The following is a 26,158-nucleotide window of genomic DNA, read 5'->3' on the forward strand; positions in this document are numbered from 1 at the left end:
AAAATTATTTTGTAAGTAAAAAGTGATGTATGAAAAGAATTTGTGATGATATTCATTTTAACTAATTATTCCATGATTATTAATGACTTATTCTTATATTAATAATTATTAGTTTTAGAATAAATTATTTCAAACTTTATAACAAAACAAGTGACTAACTATAATTATCTCCTTATCGTTAGAGCTACTCAGGGGCGGAGCTACAGCCTGATAAGGGTGTGCACGTGAACAACCTTCGTCGGAAAATCACACTATGTACGTAAGTCAAAATTTATTAAATACAAACATATAATTCATTTTGCACAATCTTAACATTAATAGACGTTTTGGTGCAGTGGAAAGGACCTTCAAAAGGAATGCTGAGGTTGGCAGTTCAAATCTTGTTGCTATTATTTTACTTCTTTTGTTTGTCAAAATCACCCAATCTTTTGTGGGTCCACCTAATCTCAAGTTACTTAAATTAAAGTTATAATTTGCTTTTTTATTTAGGAGTCATTACATATTATTTATTTTATATTTATTTTCTCCATTTCAATTTATATGACATTGATAATTATTGTGCTTTATATTATTTTTTATATAGTTTTTAAATATATAAATTTTGTTTCAAAAGCTATTATTTCTGCATTCACGGTCTAAGTTTAAAAATTTGAATCTTGAAACTTTAAGCGTGCTACATAAATTGAAAAAGGAAAAATAATAAATTTAACTCAAACCTTAGTTTGGATATATAGATATTTTCCTCTAAGTAGGTTATGCGGAGGTTTGAAAATAATAATTCGTAAGGGGTTAATTTTTTCATAGTTTCATAATTGAATTTGGAGATTTGATACTTTTAATTAGAATTTTCACACATTTTCTATTAGAATAAAAGAAATTTAATATACATACATTGAAATAAAAAAGTAGCATAATCGATAAGTTGAAAAGTAACTTTAAATTTAAGTAAAAATTAATATATATATATATATTTTTTGAATATGTGCATGTGTTCAATAAAATTTTGACCCATTCATTATAAAACTATTATTTCAATTGATATAACTTATTGTGTATTTTTGAAAGCAAATCAAATCAGAGAATTTTTTTCAGACGTTGTATTTAGTGGAAAAAAATTTATTGACGGTGTTGATAGTAAAGTCGTTAGGTAGAACAAGATGGATATAAATCCATACCAAAAACTTTTGTTCGTTGCCTTCAAAAAATTTGCACACCCTTCATAAAAAGTCTAGCTCCGGAGCTACTTGGTGGACATACTAATCCAATTGTTTAAAGAGGATAATTTGATAACAAGTTTTATATTTATATGAATTCAATAAATATTGTACTTATATATTTATGGAATAAATTAATATGTAATTCAATTGAATTTCTAATTGCAACAAATAGACTCAAATTGGGGGAGTAATTGGTCATCAATGCTGGCAGCCGGCCAACCTCAACGGCCCGTTATTGCTTCCTATCTACTCTTTAATTCTTCATTTTTTTGAGTTTGCTAACGTAACGTGAGTTTGACTTTGCACAGCTTTCCTATGACTTTCATTAACGTTGTTTTCAACCAAAATATCCCCATGACAATTGCATGCAACTTGGGCAGACTAAAAAGGAATTTTTTGCGGTTTTTTTTTTTTGGCATAATACATAAACATTATTCCTAACTTGGCTTCAATGGACAACTATGCCCTCCAACTTTGAGTGTGCACAAGTAGACACTTAAATTTGTTTAAATTAAACAAGTAGACACATATGTCCTACATGACATAATACAGCAGGTAGGATGCCACGTAGGCACAAAATTGTCATGTAGGATGAATGTGTCTATTTGTTCAATTTTATATAAGTTTAAGTGTCTACTTATGCACACCAAAGTTAAAGGTCATAGTTGTCAGCTAACACCAATTTAAAGGTCATATGCTTATGTACTATGTCTTTTCTTTTTATTGTTCAAAATTTAAGAGAGTTGTTCAAATTTATTTTTTCATATTTGTATTATCTATAAAGTTGTATTTATAATTTCACAAAACGTAATAGTGGAAAATATGATTTAAGTTATGTTCTTCTTAATAGATGTTTATTGCTTTACAAATTTAGATAATATGAAATAGAGGGAATGATAAAAAAAAATTCATAAATAAAAATTTGAATTTGTGTATCATAATATTTTATAAATTATTGATTCCAGTTTTTAAAGAATTTATTTTCAAAGGTCTTAGTTCAATTATTAAAAGTAGAAGAAGATAACGTGTAATTTTATGATTATGGGCTGCCTTCCTTTCTTCTTTTTTCTTTTCCAGTATATCATTTGGGGATATTTGAAATTGTACCATAAAATTTTACTTTAGGGAATAAAATAATTCCTAATAAAGGCAATCTTGTTGACTGCATTTCATGTTGCAACAGTCAATAGGCAGAAATTAAACTTCATTGAATAATAAGAAAATAGAATTTAAAAAGTATTATTTGCTAGAAAGGCCATGTGGTACAAATTATATCATATTGTTGAAAGAGTACTCCGATGAAATGGGAAACCCTCCGGGATTGTTTGGCATAAGGGATAAAAATAAGGAGTCTTTGGATAAAAAATAGTTCAGAGATAAACTTTTGGTGTCTTGTTTAGTTGTTAAGTTTGGGACAACTTATCCCACTGTTTATACCATAGTTATGATAACTTTTGTTCCCAAACAAATGACTCCTTACATTACTGATTAATCACCTTTCTCATTATAACATCGAAAAAATTACTTTAAGACTCACAAATTTTATATTGTTTGAACAAATATGAAATGTGTAATATTACATGTGGATTTTTACACCATGCAACAGCCTAACAAAGTTCATATAACAAAAAATAATTTTAGCTTTAATTCCTTGCAAACTATACATTGATTATATACTTGTTATACAATAATATGATGGCTACAAAAATGATTACGATGAGGCCATAATGATTTCTTTATTGAATTGGCTAAAAATGTTAAAATTCCTATTGTAAAATCCAAACTCATCCATAAATTGGAATGGCATAACCTGTAGAGTAATGTATTATTGGGCCAATGGTGTCAAATTTGAGGAGATAAGGGAATCTTCTTTAAATATTCAGCAGTAGCCCAAACCAACCAATGGGATTTTTTGGGCTAGGTTAGATGGGGTCCGCAGCAAGCCACCAGGGCCAGCAGAGTTTAAATAAGAACAAATTCTCATCTTTTTTTTTTACTCGAATTCACAATTTAAGAGTTAGAGGTGAAATAAGTCAAATATTTCAAAAATATATAAGAAAAGTAGATAGTGACTGTGGATTTTCCTTGTCATAAAAAAAAACATTACAAGAAAAGTTTTGGAAAAAATATTTTAAAGAATTAAAAATATAGTAAGAATAAAATGTGAAGTAGCTTGGTCATGAAAAAAAATCTTATAACTATAAGCTAAAAGTCATAAATTCTGCCGTAACTAAACATCAGTTAGACTAGCGCTCCTTATAAAATGAGTTACGGAACTCGTAGGGGGGGTGTAGTGTTTGAGAATCGGGGTGTGTAGCACACAATCTTGGAGAAAGACAGATTTGTTGCAAGTGCAAAAATTGTATGATTGGCATTAAAAATTGCCAAATGCAACAAAATACTTGGAAGTTGGCTGATATCATGACAAAGGTCTTTCAGAATAATCATATTTTTGATTGGTGGGGTAGCAATTAGCATGTGTCATTTTCACTGCCCTTGACAAAATGCCATGAACTAATGGCACTTGGCATCCTTAAACGGTCTAAAAGGATAATAAAATGGCATATCCGTTTTCTCATGCTAGAGAGGCACGGCACGCTATTCAATACAAACCGACGTCATATGCCAACTTTAACCGTTCCACAAAAGGCTCAAGGCTGAACCATTATTTTCAGGGCGATTCGAAATATAAATAAATAAATAAAACTTGAATATATTATTAAATTTTGAAAAAAGTCTCATATATATTATTCGTTGACTCATTTATACCATTAATAAACAATAATATGTATGAGCCTTTTTTCAAACGAAAAAAATTATAAGCTAAACTTTTAATAAATGGTATGGATAATATTTTTTCTTTCTCAAAATTCAATGACATATTTGAATTTTCTCCTTAAAAGGAATGTACATATATATATATATATATTTATGAAAACGATAGTGGAATTTAACATTTACTATGTATAAATAATTGAATTATTCACCTTTTCATTTGAATTAAATGTGATTTTTTTAAAGAAATAAAGAAGATTTTAAAATAAGAAAAATAGTAGATACTTTTCTTATTTTTATTATCTTAAATTTGTCAAATTGGAGAATTAGTTAAGTGTAAAACTGATATTTTACAAAATATAAATAATGGGGAAGTTAAAAAACATATATTGAAACAAATGGAATATTGATTGAGCAGCGAAAGATTTTCTTTAAAGTGCAAAATTCAACCACAGTTAACAAATGCGACGACACACTTGGGAAGTAAGGATCACTACAAAGGCCTTTCACAATCATTTGTTTGGTAAAGATTATCATTTGTTGTATTGGTCATTATTTATTGTTTATAATAGAATTAGGGAATTTATTTGCGCTTCGCGTGAAATAAAAAAAATTATACCACTCGTTTGGTCAAAAGAAATTATAAATTAAACTTCTTTCTGAAAATTTTTACTTTATTTGAATATTAATTTGATCATGAAAATTCGAATTGAACTTTATTTATATTTTGTTTTAAGCAAATATTAAAAAAAATTATGCATAAAAATAGCTTTTTGACAGACCTTTGACTATATATTTGTTCACCCAAGTTATTTATATTTAGTCTTTGTTACTCAAGAAATAATTAAATGAAAACATGATATCAAAAATTTCTTAAAAGCACAAACTTTATTATATCACTCAAAAAAGAATATAAACTAAATAAATTTTCATCAATTATCTACTCATACTCACCACTGTAATATTTTGAATTCATGAATTGAAGATGTTTCATGAAATATTGCTATTCATTTGAGTGTAGGTGTAAATATAGCGATGTTCAAATTCTTTGATTAAGTTATGAAATTTTTAAAATTTTCAAAACTCATAATACACAAAGTAATACTATAACGAAAATATTATGTTCAATCTATTTGAGAATTTTTAGAAAAGATAACGAAAAAATATACATGCTTCATTAACTTGGTATATAAGCTATTAATCCAAATTAGTAGAGAAATTGTATGGCGTATTAATAAAGTAAATTAAACTGAATTATCATCTATATTTGTATTACCTTAAAAGCATGAACTCCTAACTTGAATGTTAAATTATTATAATATTCCTAATATATGTTGTGACTTTTTCGATGAGTTGTAACTTTTCTGATAAGTTGTGACTTTTTTCAAAGGGTTGTGATTTTTCGATGAGTCATGACTTTTTCAAAGAGTTGTGACTTTTCCAAATGATTGTGACTTCTCAAAAGGTCACGATTTTTCAGATAAGACACAAAAAAAATACTTGTTCATACCACCCTTTGTTGACTATAAATAGAGGGGCTTTCCTCTCATTTTTTCCAACAACAATTTTTTTTAATCTTCTACTCTTCTTCTTCTTGCAATTTAATTTTTTTTGTGTGATTTATTGTTGTTGAGTGCGTTCGAATAAGGATGTAAGTGATGCCTTTGCTCTTAATATATGTTGATTACTGTCGAGTTGTGAGTGGAAAGAAAGATTTCTTTTTGGTGAAAACATAAAATGTACATTTTTGTCGGTGTATTACTTGTGCCATTAGTTGTATGACAGCATGGTGCTACCTTTTCTGCAATAATTTTATCATATCAAAATTAAATCAATTGCTAATAATGGTCCATTTGTAACTTGCTAAGTGCATGGTTGTGGTGTTAACTCCCCTTTGATGATATGCTTCAATGTTCTACCAACAATAGAAGAATTAAACAAAAAAAGGTGAAATTTTATCTTGAGGATTACATGAAACGTATATGTCCTTTCCCTTCACTTAATATTTCTCTGGTGTCTCTACGTTGCATTTTGTACCTTCATCTTTTCTCTTCTATTTTAACAGTTTGTGAAGGAACACACCGTCATTATTATAGTCAAAATGTGGTTGTCTTTACCTCCCCTTTTGATAGTGATTTTTAATGTTTGAGTGAACTGCCTTATTTTTTTTCCTCATAGTTGTTGACTGATGAACTTCTCGATTGGCACAATCAAAAGGCCATCAATTTGTCTAATATATACATTAGGATGTAATGTTCCAATATATGAAGTTAAAACGATGTAATCTAAATTTATTTATTTTTTAACAGTTTCTCTTGTGATGTAAATATATGTTTTCTCAACATTTTTTTTCAAAATTATTAAATTTTTCAAGAGTTAGAGAAATGTCACAATTTTTTTTTATGCTCAATTCAAAAAAATGACTTTATTTATCAATGCTACTTATGTGATTTAGAATGTTAGGAAGTTTGCTTCAAAATAGTTATTACTATATAAATATTGCCCTTTTGTTTTACTTATTTACTAATTTTTTAATATTACAGTAGTTTAGACGAAAAAAAGTTCATATGACTCATATATATATTTGAGTAGGTATTTGTATTTAAATTAAAGTATTATATATCTCACAAATGTATTATCAAGTTAACAAGATCTTCTAACTTCAAAATATATTATTTTAAATTGTTCCGAGTTCTTTTTTTTTAAAACAAAAAACTCACGACAAATATGAAAATATGTGAATTATGAATCATGTAAAAATTATCATTTACAAAATAAATTTTATTTTCAATAATATGGAATAAACATTTTCATTTTGTCCCTACACTACATTAAAATCTAATAACTATATAAAAATATAGCAACATTAATTAAAACTCCTATTTATTTATGTTAGTATAAAATTTATTAGAAATACATCTATTGCACATTAATTCTTTAGTTATAACATTATAAATTCTCTTAGTTATTACTAATTATTGCAAATGTTATTCACATCTTTAACATTCTTTAGTTATAAGATTATGAATTCTCATAGTTATTACATTAATTATTTATTTCTTTCATCCTTTCTTATCTTAACTTTTGACCAATAATTTTTCATTTTATTTCACCGCCCCTAACTATGTGATAACACGGTATTGTTATTTTTTCCTTGGACAAATCATGCTTGATTGAATAAATTGAAAATTGTTTACAAGTATATGAACTACATCTTTGTTGGGTGTAAGATAAACATGTGATTATATATATGATTTCACAAGTTTTTTCGATTAAAAAAAAAAGGAAACCTTTCTCAGTTAACTATTGACAGTCGGATAACTAGCTTTGATTTATTTACACAGTCAATCGATAAATCAAATATGAGAGCCAACAACAAGAACGTATATGCAAAAATTAGTTCTAAAAAATAAATGTAGTTGTTCTCTTCACATGTTCATATGACATCTGAACTTAACTAATAAAAAATTTCATTGACCATCTTCATACTTCGCGTGAATAAGCAATAGTATTTACTATAACATATATTTTCTGAATTGGTAATCACGTGCAATGCACGTGTCAAAAAATTAGTTATCTTAAAAGCATAAACTCCTAACTTGAATGTTAAATTACTATAATATCCCTAACTTGTGACTTTTTCGATGAGTTGTGACTTTTTCGATAAGTTGTGTCTTTTTTCGAAGGGTCGTAATTTTTCGATGATTTATGACTTTTCAAAAGAGTTGTGACTTTTTCAATATATTGTGACATTTTCAAAGAGTTGTGACTTTTCCAAACGGTTGTGACTTCTCGAAAAGGTCATTACTTTTCAGATGAGACACAAAAAACATTTGCTCATACTACTCTTTGTTAACTATAAATAGAAGGGCTTCCTCTCATTTTTCAACTAATTTTTTTTTAATCTTCTACTCTTCTTCTTCTTGCATTTTAATTTTTTTTGTGTGATTTATTGTTGTTGAGTGAGTTCGAAGTTTAGCAGAATATGAGGTACCACTATTATGATGAAGTAAGTCGTTCTATCCTAAGAGGGTATACTCGAGTACTTGAGGAAAATAATGTTGATGATATAATAATTATTTTTTTGCTTAATATACAGTAGTATGTAATGTTCCAATATATGAAGTTAACATGATGTAGTTTAAATTCATTTGTTTTTGTTAACAATTTCTCCTGTAATGTAGATATATGCTTCTGAATATCTTTTCCAAAATTTAGAGAATTGTCACGATTTGTTTTTGATGCTCAAGACAAAAGAATGATTTTATTTATCAGTGTTACTTATGTGATTATGACTCTCATGAAGTTTGCTTCAAAATAGTTATTACTATATAAACGTTGCCCTTTTGTTTTACTTATTTACCATTTCTTAATATTTCAGTATTTTAGACGAAGAAAAGTTCATATGACTTGTAATAACGCCAGTTGAAGTTTGTATTAGTTTAATATTATTATTTATTTAATAATAAATTTTATGAGATAAATATTTTCATTAATGCAAATATATTTTTCTACTTGGGTAGGTATTTGTATTTAAATTAAAGTATTATATATGTCACAAATGTATTATCAAGTTAACAAGATCTTTTAACTTCAAAATATATTATTTTATAATGTTCTGAGTTACAACAAATGTGAAAATATGTGAATATGTAAAATGTAGTTGTTCTCTTCACATGTTCATATGACATCTAAACAATTTAACGTAGAATACACACGCAAAGCAAATCTGGTTAGATGACAAGAAAAATACAAAGCAAATATTGTCTATAAGGTAATATTAGTGAGATAAGACTAATTACGTGATTGAACCTCATCAAATTGAAATAAATATATACAGTATTGTATTTAACTAATAAAACTTTTTATTGACAATCTTCATAGGTTTGCGTGAATAAGAGATATACATGACGATCCACGTTGAACATTCACAAAAGAATCTGCAATAATATTTTTTGATAAGCTTATTATTCAAATCTTTGCTTAAATAAGCAATATTATTTACTATAACTAATATTTTTGGAATTAATAATCACGTGCAACGCACGTGTCAAAAAACTAGTATTGAAAAAAATCAAAACAAACATGAAAAAAAGAGATGCTATAAAAATTCAAAAGCCACTTCGTAAGACCATTTATTACATTTTCTTAAACATAAATTTATATTAACATATTTATTGAATTTCAATTAACATTACAAGTTCATATGAGTTACAATGTGTCCAATTAAAGTGTTAAATGAAAGAAGGGTGCAAATAATATTTTATTTCTTAAAGAGGTATCATATCATCTTGTCAATTCCTATCTATATAAAATTATGTGTTAACTTAAAAATATCTAAAAATTGTCAATGCATATATTTGGCCTTATTAATTAATTAATTAAGAATGTGTTGTCATAACCTTTCTAATACAAGTCAAGCTTTAAGACGATGATGATTTGGATGGGGGTAGAGTTGTCATTATTTTTGTCTTGACAATTATTTTTTCTTTGTGAAATCATTCGTCTTTTGATCTTTTTGTATTGTTAGTTTTTTTCCTTCCTCTTTTTGAAAATCAAATGAAAAAAATTAAGTTTTTTTTATTGAAAAAAATGTTTTTAAGTATTATGAATGAACACATGGAAAGAAATCAAGAATTTTTTTGAAAAAGACATTATGAGATTAATATGATATAAATTTATATCACTCATATCATTTGATGAAAATTTATAAAGTCAAAAGAATTGATGGAAAATAATTAGAGATCATGAAAAATTAGAAAGAAATTATTTAAGAAAAAAAATAAAGGCAAAGGAAGAGTATACAAAAGTTATTGCATGGCGAAAACTCACACATTAAAGTCTCAATTCAACATATGAAACAATCACCTACTCAAAGTTATTGCATTCGGAAGTATAAATACATATCAAAATCTTAAATACAAAGTATAAAATAATTAGCATTTATATTGAATAAAAAAAAAAAGAATAAAATGTTTTTATACCTTAGTGTAGGTTTACTTTTTCTGTCCATCGCATTAGACATAAAGATAATTTAAGTCATTGTCAATTTTTTCTTCAACTAAATGAATCAAAGACAAACTGCAAAAAGAAAATAAAAAATAAAGTACTTGAAAAGTATTATATTTTTGAAACTCGGATACATTTTTCACACTATTGCATATTTATACTACTTCTAAAACAACCAAAAAAAAAGAAGTGGACAAGTTATTACCTTGAAAATGCAGCTTCATAACCAAAATAATATTCAATAGCAGAGGTCTTGACGTAGATTTTTGTCTCTTTGAATTCGTTTGTAACAAATCCCATACTTATCGGGAGACAATGAATTTTCATCGTATATAATTACAAAGTATTAATACATCTTTTCTAGTCTGGAAGGTAAATGCAAATAGATGTGACTATTCAACAATCAAAACATATTTCAAATTAAGCTAAAGAAGTAATAATATAAGCAAGAAAGTAGACAAAAACTGTAGAGGGATAAGATAGAAGAGTTTTTTATTCTTCCAAGTATATTCAAGTGTTTCTCAAATCTTCAAGTGCATAACATAATCCCTCAAGACCTCTATTTATATTGTTACATAAAGACATATAAGAGATAACAATAAACATGACATTAATTCTTGAGAATGTGGGGAAGATTAAGGGGTATGGAAGATAAAAGAGGAAGTGGTAGAGGTGTAAGTTTATTACACATAATGGTGGAATTACATCTTGAAATTATGAACATCTACATTAATATAACATATTTACAATAAAACATTAATTATTCAACAATTATATAAATATTAACTATATTAAAAATGAGGAAAAAACTAACAAATGCCCAAAAAAGGAGAAAAAAGATAAATAGGAATGAAGGTCATAGATAGGTACGACATCACCTTGTCTACATTTAGCTTTATTATATACATAGATTAAAGAATCAAATAAATTGAAGAATAATAATTGTCATTTTTTATATAATAAGAAAATATCCACAAGGCAAAAAAAAAAAAAAAAACTGATGAGACTTTTAATTTTTCAAATTATGGGAATTGAGTGGAGTAGTAAATTTTCAGACATTCAATTTTGTACATTAAGAATAAAATAAATGGAGTACTAGTAATTGTCATTTTTCTTTTTTATTTAATATAAAAAAAATAAAAAATTTGGCATGTGAAGAGTCTTTAGAAAATATTTCGCATGTGAAGAGTCTTTGATATACATAAATATTCCTTCATCAATATAATATTTATTTATATTAAATTAAATAAAGCTTTCACAATAAATTAAATATTTTAAATATAAAAAAGGGGCGGAAAAAAAGGAGAAAAATGAAAAATGAGAATGAAAATCATAGAGATGTGCCACATCACCTTCTCTATGTTTCTCCTTTATATAGATATATAGATTCTTAGTCAATATTATTTTAATTATTATCATCAGTTATCATTACCATGATAAATAATGATCGCTGTTGTATATCATCAATCATCATCAGACTTATTACTACAATTAACTATGGCCTAACCCATCGGTAACCCCCTAAAGTTGACACTAATTTTTCACTTAGACACCTTAACTAAGTTTTGTTCATTTTAGACACATTATGTCATACTGCATTGTGTCATTTTAACATTTTTTTAACAATCAATCAAATATATAAGGTGTGTGTAACACACTCGCCGATGGCGTGTCAAAGTGACAAATTAAATAAAAACATGTGGCATATATATCAAAAATAATTTTTAAATAATGATATTTTAGTAGAATGAAGAAGTAGCCAATAACTAAATGACATGTGGAATTTTTTACACAAAATAAAATAAAATAAAAAAATAACCCAACCCTACCAAGGTCATCTTCTCCGCCCCACCCACCTAGATCGTCTTCTCCACTATTCCCCCACCCACCCAGCTTCTTCTCCACCTCTGCCCACCCTAACCCCAACCTTTTCCCCACCCACATCGTCTGCTCCACCCATCTCCCACCCCACCCATTGTCTTTGAAAAAGATTTTTCGCTGCCCATCTTCTTTGTGACATCATGAATCGTGGCCCTTCTAATGGGTTGAATTTTTTCTTTTTTTTAAATCCCTTCGTGTTGAAATTCATATTTTTTGTCTGTAGCATCATCAAACCTATTTCTCCATGGAAGGATTTCAAATTTTGCTGAAAAATGAGGAAGAAAATGAAAAAAATAAAAATAAAAATGATTAAATGAGTCTTTCACGCGCTGATATTGAGTGTATTATACTCACTATGCCATGTCAGTAAAAAACGTCAAAATGACACAACGAGACATGACATGAGGTGTCTAAAATGAACAAAGCTTAATTAAGATATCTAAGTGAAAATTGATGTCAACTTTAGGAGGCCACCGATGGATTAGGCCAACTATCAACATCAACCACCATTGTCAGTTATTGCCCTCAATAATATTTAATCGTTAGCCAACACTTCTCTTAATCATTATCTACAATTACTATTACTTGTCGTCATCATCACTCAATCACCACATTTTTTAAATTATTTTTATTATACAATAATAGATTAGTTTAATACTTTATTAATAACTTCTTAATAATTACATTTTAAATAAAATTAAGTTTCAAATATTTAGATGATGAAAAATAACAAATCTTAATTACTTTTCATATCTTAATAATATATTATTATTATTATTATATTATTATTATTATTATTTATGTTAAGATATTCAGTTACTTTTTGGGACAAGTTAGGTATTTTTTTTTTCTTTTTAAAACTTGTCCCAAAAAAATTATTTTCTTAAAAGCCTCATCTATTACTTTGGACTTGTTTTGCTTGATTTGTGTAATATTTACTTCAAGAAATATTTGCCGATATGTATAATTTTTGACGATGCTAAAGAACGCAACAAATGAATTCTACATAATTTGAAGTTAATATGTTTATTTGTTATGATTGGATATTTTTTGATATTTTAAAAAATATATGGGGTATAAGTCATATTTTATGTAGCTATTTTTTTTTTTTTGAAAAGTTGGCCAGTTACACATTAAAACTTTAAAGAAAATTCCACCAAATCTATTTTTTTCCAAAAATATTTGAAAATTCATGACAAATCGCTAGTTTAGTCTTAATATATCGTGCTTTAGTACTATTTTAAAAAATAATTCAAATAATATAAATCTATCTTTAATATGTTTCAAAAATAATACTTGAATTAGGACAAAAAATTAAGTAAAAGATTTAATCCGCCTACCCCAAAACTTGGACACCCCTTTTGATACAAAAGGCATGCTATAAGTTATCATCCCCATTTACAACGTGTCATTAATCCTTTCCACTATTCATGGAGTTACCAAATTATACGGTAATTTAAAAAAATTAATATATTAAGAGTGACCTTTTTAAACCTCTAAAAACAAACAAAATAAAAAAAATTTAAAAGAATAATAAGGGTATATCCGATTAGAGGCATGCACGCTATTCAACACAAGCGGACGTCAGGCACCGTCATTAATTAAATTCTAAATATTCTTAATAAAAATTAGCTAAGTAATTACCATTATGTTTTCTTAATCCTAGAGTTGTCAAAAAGGGTTGGCCCAGCCCCATCCGGTCTTAGCCTTGAGGGCCAAGGAATTTGAAGGGCTAGGGCGGGATGGCCCTTCATTCGGAAGGGCCTGAAAATGCTCAACCCAACCCAACCCTATAAGGGCCGAGGGCTGGGCGGGCTAGCCCTTCCGTTTTTCTTTTTTTTCATTGTTTTTCTTTTCAAACTTATAATTCTATAACATCAAAAAAATGATAAGATTTTCAAATCAAATAAGGCAAACAATGGTGTTTTTTTTGAAAAGTCTAATGTAATTAACATGTATCTCGCATACCAGATACGCGAGCGATATAAGAGAGTGACAAACAAGATTGGAGGGAGGCGAGGGCACGATATTTGTCTATGCATCCTAGATACATGCGAATCTACTTGGATAAAGTGTATCTAGAACCTATTAACCTAATTTTGAGTCCATATATTTCGAGATACATGTATCTAAACGTACCAAAATCTGGTAAGATGCATAATATTACAAACATATCATGTATTTAAGTAATTAGATTATATACTAATGAGATTATTTTAAGTTACTCTTAAATAAAAAGTTTTGGCCCATGAGCCGACCCCGCCCCAATCAAGCCTCAAGGGCCAAGGGCTTATATTGGCCGGGCTTATAAGCCCTAGTGTTAAAGGGGATTGAAAAATCATATCCCAACCCTACCCCAATAACGGATTGAATTGGGTTGACCCCATAGGCTAAGCCCGCTTTGACGGTTCTACTTAATCCTAAACGATTCACGGCTAACCCTCCATTAATTTGGATAAGATTTTAGCTGAATGGAACATAAGTGTCGCAACGTGTAATTATCTTATGAATAATTTGATTATTTTAAATTTATCTCATAAACAATTTGATTAGTCCACAAATTGTAAAGGAATTAATTCCTTATCCAATAATAATCCTAAAAGATGCGTGAAAAATAAGCTCTTTTCTTTTTTTTAGAATAGAGTTCCCGCTCTACTTTCAAGTCCGCCGATCACCGATTCATCTACTCTACACCGTTGATTACTTTTAGATCATGAGTCATCATAGAATCTAACGGTTTAAACACGAAGGCACATCATTACTATGATAAAGTCCTTCACTTTTCACAATACTCATATTTTCTCGGTATATAATGAAGTGTAGCTAAAACTCCTCCAACTCAGGAAACCCTCCGAAAAGCCGTGTTGTTCTTCACTCTTCATTTAATTTCTTGCCGCTATTTTCCGGCGAGGTCTTTAGGGTTCCGTTCATAGGATGGGGTCGGCGTTGTTGCCAGATCTAGGGACAGAGATAGTGATTCCAGTATGTGCCGTTGTTGGAATCGTCTTCTCTTTATTCCAGTGGTACCTTGTCTCGCGTGTTAAAGTCTCGTCGGAACGTGGAGCTACTTCTCCGAGTAACAATAATAAGAATGGATATGGAGACTATTTGATTGAAGAAGAGGAAGGAATTAACGACCAGAACGTTGTTGCGAAGTGCGCCGAGATACAGAATGCCATCTCTGAAGGTGAAATAATAAGCTCTTATATGGATCTCTTTATGTTCTTCTCAGATTTAGTTGCACTCGTACTTATCTATATGTGCTCTTTTTCTACTCATTTTTTAGTGATATGGAAAAGAACGGGTGCAAAATTTCATGTCGTCTTAATTCCATGATTATGAACCTAGCGGTGCCCGAAGTTAGTGTTGTTTTACTTGTTGAAATCAACATATTTTCTAGCTTTATTTCGTTGTTGTTTTCGAGTCTACGGCGTTTTGTTTCTGTTTGAAAATTATACTGTAATCTACATGTTGTAGATGCATTAACTGAGACAAGGAACAGAGGGTTTAGGGTTTATTCTGATAGAACCTACTGCTTTAAAGTTGCTCTGTTCAGCTCTTTAGTGTAATGGCTGACACTGGATCTACCTTCCTGTTTCATCTTCATGCTGCGTAGTTACTGTTGCTAAAATGGAAGAATGAGAAAAGTCAGTTTGGCAGCCATACTTGTAAACAGGAGCTTGTTGGCTCATGTTTTTTTTGTAAGTTGAACCAACCCGGCTCATCTTGTAATTTGCTAAATAATTTTTATCAGAACTCAACTTTTCTTCACTTTACACTTTATACATATTGCTATTTTCTTAACCTGAATTTACCTTTTGCCTTTAGTTGTCCATAATCATTTTCACTAGATTCATCTTAGTTGTGGACTGGTCAGTAGTCTTTTCTCAACTCTAGTGAACTTGATGAAATATATTGCATGGTTTCTGTTTGAACCATCATAATTTGCTTTGCACTTTGTCTGAGTGAAACTACTTCAAAAAGTTGGTAAGAGAAGCTGTCATTCCTGAAAATTTAAGTTCTGCTTAAAGCATTCACCCCTTGTTAATACTTTCTCATGTGGTTTGCCTGAGTGTAGGAACTGTGGTACTTTTTGAACTATGCCATGTATATTATATTAGACCAACGTGGGTGTAAAGCCTGTCAAAACTTTGGGCATAGTAAGCTTGTTTTTCCAATGCAATACCAACAATGTTCAAAACGAGTGCAAACAAAATTCTATCACAATTAACTAGCATATGCAATGGCATAAGTTTAGTATTGTTCTGCTGTAAGTTTCATCAATGGTTCTATCCTCATTGTCTTAGCCTGTTTTTATCTTGCTTTCTTCATGAGCAAGCGTTTGTATATATCAGGTTGTCTAGACTGCCCTACCTGCACGATACCTTTTGTTCTTTAGCACTATCTAATAGTTGAATTGTTTTTTTTTATGGCAGGGGCAACATCTTTTTTATTTACTGAGTATCAGTATGTGGGCATCTTCATGATTGCTTTTGCAATCCTGATCTTCCTTTTCTTGGGCTCAGTTGAAGGTTTCAGCACTAAGGGCCAGCCATGTACTTACAACAAGGAGAAGATGTGCAAGCCAGCCCTTGCAACTGCAATCTTCAGCACAATATCTTTCTTGCTTGGTGCTGTCACTTCTGTTATCTCTGGTTTCTTAGGGATGAAAATTGCAACATATGCAAATGCAAGAACAACTTTGGAAGCGAGAAAAGGTGTTGGGAAAGCTTTTATTGTTGCATTCAGGTCTGGTGCAGTGATGGGTTTTCTCCTTGCCGCCAATGGCCTCCTAGTTCTTTACATTGCCATTAATCTCTTCAAGCTTTACTATGGTGATGACTGGGAGGGTCTTTTTGAGGCAATTACTGGATATGGTCTTGGTGGATCCTCAATGGCTCTTTTTGGTAGGGTTGGTGGTGGTATTTACACCAAAGCTGCTGATGTTGGTGCTGATCTCGTTGGTAAGGTTGAAAGGAACATTCCAGAAGATGATCCCAGAAATCCTGCTGTAAGCTAAACTTTCCTCTTCATGTGTATTTTGCCATCTCCTGAAGAAATCTTGTCAATAATCTACTTTCAATGTCCTTGCAGGTGATTGCTGATAATGTTGGGGATAATGTTGGGGACATTGCAGGAATGGGGTCTGATCTTTTTGGTTCATATGCTGAATCATCTTGTGCTGCTCTTGTGGTGGCTTCCATCTCATCTTTTGGAATTGAACATGATTTTACATCCATGTGTTACCCCCTGCTTATAAGCTCCATGGGGATTCTTGTTTGTTTGATAACCACCCTTTTTGCTACCGACTTTTTTGAAATTAAGGCTGTCAAAGAAATTGAACCAGCACTGAAGAACCAACTTATTATATCAACTGTTCTTATGACAATTGGAATTGCAATTGTTACATGGACTTGCCTTCCGTCTTCCTTCACCATCTTTAATTTTGGCACTCAGAAAGTTGTCAAGAATTGGTGAGTGTCAACTTAACGTTTGGACAGTATTAAATATTGAATCTGACACCCGTTGTTACTAAATGCCACTGAATCAGAAGTGAGCTATTCTTTTAAGAATATATTGTTTAGGTTGACTATGTCTCTTAATTCCTTATGTCTTGTCCGTTGAGTGAGTATGTGTTCACGTAATTAATATGCACTTAACAATTAAATTGATTGGTTTGATTGTGCAGGGAGCTCTTTTTATGTGTGGCCGTTGGTCTTTGGGCTGGACTTATCATCGGATTTGTCACCGAGTACTACACTAGCAATGCTTACAGGTAAAAGTGTAGTCTGACTGCATTCTATGATTTTGTGCCTGTGATGTTGATAATCTTCATGTTTGTCTTATTTTGCTTTTCTTGTTGTTTCTGTTTGCAGCCCTGTCCAAGATGTAGCAGACTCCTGCAGGACTGGTGCTGCGACAAATGTTATTTTTGGCCTTGCTCTTGGATACAAATCTGTCATCATTCCTATCTTTGCCATTGCAATAGCCATCTTTGTCAGTTTTTCTTTTGCTGCCATGTATGGTATTGCAGTTTCTGCTCTTGGAATGTTGAGCACAATTGCAACTGGATTGGCGATTGATGCATATGGTCCTATCAGTGACAATGCTGGAGGCATTGCTGAGATGGCTGGCATGAGCCACCGGATCCGTGAAAGAACTGATGCCCTTGATGCAGCTGGAAATACCACTGCTGCGATTGGAAAGGTTTGTAAATTGGTCTTGATTTTTATTTTGTGAGCCCTTATAGATCCTTCTCTGTTTTCAATTTCTCCTTATACATTGTTGTTAACAAGTGGATTGTGGTTAAATCTTTATGGACATTTTGATATTTTTCAATTATGCATCTTGTCTTTCGTCTATATAGTCATGCTTTCCTTTTTCTGCATTTGCATAATGGAGATCTTTCCCAGCATTTCTTCCTTTCCTAACTGTGGACATTCATTTCTTTCCAGGGCTTTGCCATTGGATCTGCTGCACTTGTGTCCCTGGCTCTGTTTGGTGCTTTTGTTAGTCGGGCTGCAATTTCAACGGTTGATGTCTTGACCCCCAAGGTGTTTATTGGTTTGATTGTTGGAGCCATGCTTCCCTACTGGTTCTCTGCCATGACCATGAAGAGTGTGGGTAGTGCAGCTTTGAAGATGGTTGAGGAAGTGCGCAGACAATTTAACACTATTCCTGGTCTCATGGAAGGCCTTGCTAAACCTGATTATGCCACTTGTGTTAAGATCTCGACTGATGCATCTATCAAGGAAATGATTCCACCAGGTGCCCTAGTCATGCTCACACCCCTCATAGTTGGTATTTTCTTTGGAGTGGAGACACTTTCTGGTGTACTTGCCGGTGCTTTGGTATCCGGTGTACAGGTATGATCAGATTCTTCCACTTTATGATTTTGGAGTTTTAAGGATTCTGTTCAAATATGAGTTCTTTTTAAAGAATTATATCCAAATCTCATGTGTGTATTTTTTCCAGATAGCAATATCTGCATCAAACACTGGAGGTGCATGGGACAACGCCAAGAAGTATATTGAGGTATAGAAGACACATCCAACTTTATGTATGTGTTTCATGGCACACGCTAGAGTTTATTAAATTTGCTTTCTCTATCAGGCTGGTGCTTCAGAGCATGCAAGGACTCTCGGCCCAAAGGGTTCTGAACCTCACAAGGCTGCTGTTATTGGCGACACCATCGGTGACCCCCTGAAGGACACTTCAGGCCCATCACTCAACATTTTGATCAAACTGATGGCAGTTGAGTCACTTGTATTTGCTCCATTCTTTGCCACTCATGGTGGTATCCTTTTCAAGATCTTTTAAGGAAAGTTGGTTGTAGCCGAGACTTGTGGCATCTTTTTCAGTCAACATAGCAAGGGATTTTTGGATTAGTTTCTAGTCAGAAGTGGAGTTTCGGTGATTTGATGATGATGATAGTTGTCACTGTAAGGAGGGTAGAAGAAAATTGGTCAGTGTTGTAGTAAAATAGTCTTGAAGCTAGCGTATTAGCTTTCTCATATTTCATAGACATATTAACTTCCAATTTTGTCTGTACTATCTTTATCCACGTTTAAGTTAATGGAGCAACTATTCAGCTTTTCATTTGTTACAGAAGGTAGGTAGTCTTTTCATCACATTGATAGTTCATTGTTGGTTTGTGTGTTTTTTTATCATTTAGTCTTTTCAGCTCTCCCTCCTCCCATCTCTCTCTAGAGGTCTTGTTGGAAAAAAATAAGCTTGCGGGATAATATGCTAGTTTTGTGCCCTTTTATTAGCTCACGATTCTGAATGTGTTGAATTAAGGTGAAGTAAAGATGTACAAGAACTGGAATCATTTTTCAGATTGTCAATAATCAGTAGTCCCATTCTCCCCTCCATGTGCGCGTGAGTATATATGTATTTGAAATCAGGAGCCCATTTCCAGATGTGATCTTGAGATATGCGAACACTTGAACTGTGATAAAACAACTAGACAACAAGACATTCGCTCTCAGCTTCTGCCAAAATCATTTGACCTCAATACTTAAGGCACTTCAATTCTTCTGTTTTGGCAAGTTATAGAATACTAGAGAAGTAAAGGGGAATGGTTAATAAGTTGTAATGTTTTGCCTTCGACCTATTAAAAGGTGAACAATTCTATATATTCCTCAGCTCCCTTTGAATTTGACTGCTTAATAGTCAAAGCAATTCATTCAGTTGGTTCAAAGTAGATGGGTAAAATTAGTCCATGAAATTATAATATGCCCAACTTGTTTAAGCTTTTACACATTTATTAGCTCAGTTTATTTCATTTCACTAGAAATCTCGCTCAAATTGATAAAAATATTTATCAAAAGGACATTTTTTTTATTGACATAACGATAAAAAATCACTTCGAAATATTTTTTTACATCTCAATTTAGTTATTCTCTTCTGCTCTGGAGAACCAATAGAAAGACCACCTGACCATAAATGCAGTAATAAATAATACTGCTGCTGCGAAACACCAGATCAGGAATCTTTAAGAGGGGTGATAAGTTTGATAGGCAGACATCAAATTCCCCGTCACGCAGTACTGTACAGCCAAACTAGGTCGCTATTAGTTTCTTGTTGATGACATAGTTTGCTCAATCCTAGAGCTAGATTCACACACTCCGCCACTATAAAAATTTATTACTCCCCTTCGTCGTGGTTGCCTTTATCGTTCGTCTGTCTCTCTTGGGAACTTGAGGTAATCCCCATTTCATTCTTTACAAATCGTATGTGGGGTTTCTGATTCCTGATGAAAAATCTGATTTTGTTTAATGGGTTTCTTTTAATTTGATGGGATTTGTAGTTTTGCTGCTGAGATTTGACCATGGGTAATGCTTCTTCGATGTTGACTCAATATGATATTGAGGATGTTCAAGACCACTGCGACCATCTCTGTAATTTTTTCTTACTCATCTATTAGTCTTCTTCTTATTCCTATTTTTTGCACAGCTTACTAATTAGGATTTACAAAACAACCCCAGTTGCACAGCAGGAAATAGTGTCACTGTATCAGAGGTTCTGCCAACTTGATCGGAATTCAAAGGGTTTTATATCAGCTGATGAGTTTCTGTCTGTGCCAGAGTTCGCAATGAATCCACTCTCTCAGGTGTGCTTATGAATTTTTGTTTTGCTCTTAACTACTGTATTAGATTTGTATGTAATAACATATTGTTATAATTCTTAGTGCGCACAAGTGAGCCCGGACGCCACTATTATAAAAATTAATTGCTAGTATCTTTTTTTGTGTCTTGTTGGTATGTTCTGCGTTCAATAATAATGTGAAACACATCTTTACAGAGGTTGCTTAAGATGGTGGATGGCTTGAACTTCAAGGACTTTGTGGCATTTTTATCAACTTTCAGTGCTAAAGCTAGCGTGGCACAGAAAATTGAACGTACGTTGTTAAATCTTTAGATGTGTTGTATCTTTGCAACTTGAGGAAAAACGTGTTGTGTAGGGGGAGGACTGTGTTAAAACTTGTTTACACTGGTGACATCTTAGACACACTACTATCCCTGATAGCTGTTCTGTAGTTTTAAGCAGATTTCTATAAGATTCTCTTCCTATTGTATTTGGTAAACTGTGCATTTGCTACTGTGGTAAGAGAAGATCCATCAGTGCCATTGCATGATTTGGTTTTAGTCTTTCTAGGATTAGGGGACTTATAATAGAAGGTCTAGAGGTGGTGGTAACATACCAGTCATATTGAAGAAGGGCTCTTATAGCAACAATTATTCAGATTCTTTTATTACTGAAATGTTGAAACAAGAGATTTGTTATTTACCTAATACTACAATTTTTACTTACTTTTGCCCTTTTTTAATACTCACCGATTTCCTCACCTACAATGTTGTTTTAGTTATCTTCAAAGTATATGATTCTGATTGCAACGGGAAGGTGACTTTTGATGACATAATGGAAGTGCTTCGGGATTTAACTGGATCATTCATTTCTGACAAGCAAAGAGAGGTATGTTACATCTATTATCCTTTTCACTCTCTTTCTTTTTTGATACTGAGTTTTATTCACAAAAACAGAATTAAGAAAGCTCTCCATTTGTACAAGATGTATAAATAGTATCCTAATCCTGTTGGGATCAAAATAATCAAGGCGTCATGCGGTAACTAACAATTGCAAATCTTGACAACGATAAATCAGAGACAAAGAAAACTATATTAAAAGAAACATATTATTTTGATATGATTTAACCAATTAGCCTACACATATGAGAAACTAACATAAAAGAAATTATATAAACTATTGGAGAGAAAAACTCTCCCTAAGTAACACTCTTATAAAGACTATATTGTGGATGCTATTGTATTATTGTGGGAAAGACTGATCTTCAATTTATACAAGTTAAACTTTTCCTCCAAGAATTTCACCAAGAAAACCTTTTTGAATGAAACACAAATTTCTTAGAGTTCAGATTTAGGATATTCAGGGCAAACCCTAATAAATCCAACGTAGAAAGATTCTGTAAAGTTACAAAAGTGTGTCAAAATCATTTAACTCGTTCATATTTCACCTAAGCGATGGAGATTGTATATCTTGATCAAGATGAGTGTTTCTGTAAAAGATTTGTAGCTCCTTAAAGAGGAGTTTGGATATACACTAGACTTCATCAACTTCATTCATGGTATGTATCATGCGTTGAAGTAGCATAAATACTCTATAAATTTTAATTATTCTATTTGAGGTTGTAAGTGCTTTATGATCTTAATATCTTAACAACAATAATTTGCTTGTGCTCGTTTTATTTAAAGGACAATAACTAATAAATAACTCTGCCAAAAGAGTAACCCAAGAAGTTAATAAAACATGTCAAAAGCGTAAACTGAAAATATCAGTCTGAGCATTTTAATAGTACATGTGCCACTGTTTTACTTGTCTGTGTTCTTTGAAACCTTTTCTCACTTTACCTGTGGTTCCGTAGAATCTTGTGTACACATATGTTTTGATTTAAAGGTCAAAATTGCAGTGTTCTAATGTAAGGCTCTCAAATGTAGTTAGTGGAGTCATGAACTGATACTTTACATAGATTTGACGTTGGTTCTAGCTCATGATGGGCCAGCTTTTCTTTCAAGAACTTGTGGCACTTCCTTCTTTAGTAGCTTTTGAGTTGTAGTCTTGCTCTTTTCCTTTATAGTATTGTTTATCTAGGTAGGAATGGAGGAGAAAAATGACAAGGAGGCTGGCCATATGTGATAGAGAAGTTTAATAATTCATGTCTGCAAATAAAGTATCGTGCTTGTGATTGAGAAATTCTGAGGGTGGCTATTTGCCATTATCTGTTCAAAAAGGACCATTAGAGGAATTTGTTAAAGAACAAATAAGCATAGTCATCAATTCACATATTAAGATTCAAACTTTGGTTGGGTTTGGGTACATGACTTACCATTATATCATTGGTTGGTTTAGTTCCTCATGATTTGCTAGACGTTTTTTGCTGATACATTGCTGCATTCACATGCACTGTAATTTTGAGTATTTTCTTTGCATCTTTTAAATCAGCCAGGTTCTATCCTCGAGTAAAGAACATTTTACTTTCTGAATCTCTTGTGATTTTGTAGCTTCCTGCCTTATGCAGACGTGGTTTATCAGTTGCCATTTCATGTAGCTTTTGAATAATGAATATGATGAGTTCGTCATCTGCGTTTGATCTGGATTGCAGGAAGTGTTGAGCCAGGTCTTGCACGAGGCTGGTTATACAAGAGACTCATTACTGCTGTTGAATGACTTCATTAAGGTTAATTCATATTTTCTGGACCGAGAATAAAAAAATTTAAGTGGTTTTTATTAACTAATGTTTTGTGGGGAGATAGGTCCTTTTTTTGGGTGGAGTGGGGAAGCCTGTTAATAAGAAAGAAGATTAGATGTCACAATTAAGAAATGGTGTCCTTCCTCAGAAGCATTCTAATGCAGTGAAGTTTTTAAAAGATTCACATTGAGAGACACTGTAATGGTGCAAGGCAAGGCAAGACCCTTGTCACAATGGATATGCTTCTGATGCTATTTCGTTTTATTAAAGTAAAACATGCAGTTACGGAGCCACTATCATTTAGATTCGTTTTATAAATTGCTTTTGTTAGATCGGTGAACTTGTCATGATAACTTGAAGCGGGTTGGGAAGATCAACTGTATGATTGTATTTGCTCAAGCTATCTTTCTTGTTTTAGTGCTCATTTCTCTCTCCTTATTGCTTTGTACGTGTGTTGGCTTATGTTTCAGATCATGGACCACCCTGGTTTGAAGATGGAGGTTGAAGTACCAATTGACTAGTTACACCTGCGATTTCATTTACTACAATTCAGATGTCTCTGTGTACACATCTTGTTGAATTCGTGCACCCTGCAATCTCCTGCTGTTTTTTTTTTCCGTTTACTCTCTTTCTATTTCCTCTCCCCCTTTGTGGGCGCAGGGACAGAAACAGAGAAACCACCGTGTAATTAAAGATAAAAACTTGCAGTTTATTCAAAAAGATCTAGAGTATGCTATAATTTCTCATGTCTCACGATCTGTGTATTTTTTCGAAGATAATTCGAGCAGAGTTCTCCTTGATTGAACCTAGTGTGGTGCATCTTGAGCTAGTCGAGTGAGCTGCTTACTGTTCTTGAACATGTTAACATACGCATAATTCCTAATAAATTGTCTTTCACTTAAACATATTTGTCCTGAAATGCAGAACATGAGATTTGTAATTCATACTTGATTTTGATATGCTTTACTTGAGCGGATAGTTTATTAGAAACAACCTCTCTTCATTCACAAGGTAGGGATAAGGTTGAGTACACATCACTCTTATCAGACTCACTTGCGGGATTACACTGTTGTTGTAGAAGTAATGCAGGATGAATGAGTATATCACACTCTCAGCTTGAGCTCAATAAATAAGACTCAGATCCCAATAATGCGCACAGGCTCAGGAACTGTCAATTGTTAGAACTACGGTCCAATGAAAGGATGGGTGATTAATTTGATCAAATCATTCTAAAAATTGCCAAAAATAGAATGAGTTACTGCTAATTAAAGCTACTGCCGTTCATTGATGCCTTCTGAATTCTGATTATATGCATCCAAAATTTGCCTCTTTCTTTGAATGGAAGAAATCTGACCGTCCTAATTTCAGCTTCATGACAACCTTTTCGTTTACCGGTTTTCTACCGTGCAATTAATTATCAGTTAATATTCTATGCTAGAAATTTTGCATTTATTCAAAATGCAAAAATTGAATAAATTGAAGCCGAAAGAATCTATCCACCAATATGCTTACAAGGCCAGCCAGCATGTCATCAGGCCACAAAGGAAAATCCGTGGCGTACTCGCATCACTTAGCTGAAAGTTCATCAAGGAATTTTTGTGCAGAAGAAGCTAATTACAGCATTAAGGAGCTTGTGCATGCTGAACAAGTTAAACTACTTGATAAGAGGTTGAGAGTTCTTGAAGATGAAGCAGAGATTCTCAAGGTAGTTTTCTTGGAAGGTGTGGAAGAAAGAAGAAAGTTGGTAAATGAAGTTCAAAACGAATTTCAGGCTGCCTGCGGATACCCAAAGGTATTAATAAGATATTCTTTAATGCTGCAATTAAAGTTTTGCTTGTTTCTATTGAACTGCAGTTTGTTGCCTAATGTTCTTTTCCTGTACAGCGGCAACGACATGGACTCCTGCAAATTCTACGTGAAGAATCAAATCCAGCAGTTGTCATCAGAAAACTGAAAGCTTCAGGTGCTACTGAATGTGTATCTGAATTCTCAGGTAGATGGTTCCGCCTGTTTGTGAAGATTTGATGGCCTGGAAGCTGCATTTTCTCCTCATGTGTGGTGCTGATTTCTTTTTATTCAGATACCAAACATGTGAAAATATTATTTTCGCTTCTTAGGTGGCGGTGATATTTGAAACTCAAGACTTTTTGTATGATCTGTTGCCATGTTGAACTGTGTGACTGTCTCGTCTAAAAAGTTTTAACTATTAGAGATATCACACTTTAATTTATCTATTGAATTATATTATGTCTCAACAGTTTTATCATCTGAAGTTATATATGCTTTCACTAGAAGCCTGCTGTTATGCATTACATAATCTGCAAATTAAGAAGAAGCTATTGTTGTAGCTAGTTTCTACATTCTCAATGTAAGGATTCTCACTTCTTTAGTCATCAACCATTACTCATCTCTTTCAACTTTCCAAGCAAATGTGAAATGACAAATGAAAATGAAACTGGCACAGAAGAAATTTTTTAGTTAATCAATACTTTTAACCATGAAAACA

At 31.9% G+C, this 26,158-nt stretch overlaps 3 protein-coding genes across 3 annotated transcripts; all 3 read left to right on the plus strand.

The window, feature by feature from the left end:
• Positions 1-14,709: 14,709 nt before the first annotated feature.
• On the plus strand, positions 14,710-19,481 carry LOC125858240 (pyrophosphate-energized vacuolar membrane proton pump-like). The gene is made up of 8 exons (XM_049537952.1): positions 14,710-15,069; positions 16,319-16,893; positions 16,977-17,356; positions 17,572-17,658; positions 17,759-18,089; positions 18,338-18,748; positions 18,858-18,917; positions 18,996-19,481. The coding sequence occupies exons 1-8, from the start codon at positions 14,817-14,819 to the stop codon at positions 19,200-19,202; spliced, it is 2,304 nt and encodes a 767-aa protein (XP_049393909.1). The 5' UTR covers positions 14,710-14,816; the 3' UTR covers positions 19,203-19,481.
• Positions 19,482-20,354: 873 nt separating this feature from the next.
• On the plus strand, positions 20,355-24,391 carry LOC125858251 (uncharacterized). The gene is made up of 7 exons (XM_049537969.1): positions 20,355-20,589; positions 20,695-20,785; positions 20,873-20,997; positions 21,189-21,285; positions 21,751-21,860; positions 23,566-23,640; positions 24,123-24,391. Exons 2-7 carry the CDS (start codon positions 20,716-20,718, stop codon positions 24,171-24,173), a joined length of 528 nt encoding a protein of 175 aa, XP_049393926.1. The 5' UTR covers positions 20,355-20,589; positions 20,695-20,715; the 3' UTR covers positions 24,174-24,391.
• A 786-nt stretch (positions 24,392-25,177) lies between these two features.
• On the plus strand, positions 25,178-25,884 carry LOC125858258 (uncharacterized). The gene is made up of 2 exons (XM_049537975.1): positions 25,178-25,444; positions 25,537-25,884. The coding sequence occupies exons 1-2, from the start codon at positions 25,178-25,180 to the stop codon at positions 25,675-25,677; spliced, it is 408 nt and encodes a 135-aa protein (XP_049393932.1). The 3' UTR covers positions 25,678-25,884.
• Positions 25,885-26,158: the final 274 nt, after the last annotated feature.

The sequence above is a fragment of the Solanum stenotomum genome, chromosome 3, assembly GCF_019186545.1.
Source record: "Solanum stenotomum isolate F172 chromosome 3, ASM1918654v1, whole genome shotgun sequence".
NCBI classification, from domain to species: Eukaryota; Viridiplantae; Streptophyta; class Magnoliopsida; order Solanales; family Solanaceae; genus Solanum; species Solanum stenotomum.

Coding starts and splice junctions, on each gene's coding strand:
- LOC125858240 (XM_049537952.1), top strand. CDS start 14,817: ATGGGGTCGGCGTTGTTGCCAGATCTAGGGACAGAGATAGTGATTCCA. Junction 18,090..18,337: donor CCACTGCTGCGATTGGAAAG/GTTTGTAAATTG, acceptor ATTTCTTTCCAG/GGCTTTGCCATTGGATCTGC. Junction 18,918..18,995: donor ACGCCAAGAAGTATATTGAG/GTATAGAAGACA, acceptor TTTCTCTATCAG/GCTGGTGCTTCAGAGCATGC.
- LOC125858251 (XM_049537969.1), top strand. CDS start 20,716: ATGGGTAATGCTTCTTCGATGTTGACTCAATATGATATTGAGGATGTT. Junction 20,998..21,188: donor CAATGAATCCACTCTCTCAG/GTGTGCTTATGA, acceptor ACATCTTTACAG/AGGTTGCTTAAGATGGTGGA. Junction 21,286..21,750: donor CGTGGCACAGAAAATTGAAC/GTACGTTGTTAA, acceptor ATGTTGTTTTAG/TTATCTTCAAAGTATATGAT.
- LOC125858258 (XM_049537975.1), top strand. CDS start 25,178: ATGTCATCAGGCCACAAAGGAAAATCCGTGGCGTACTCGCATCACTTA. Junction 25,445..25,536: donor CTGCCTGCGGATACCCAAAG/GTATTAATAAGA, acceptor TTTCCTGTACAG/CGGCAACGACATGGACTCCT.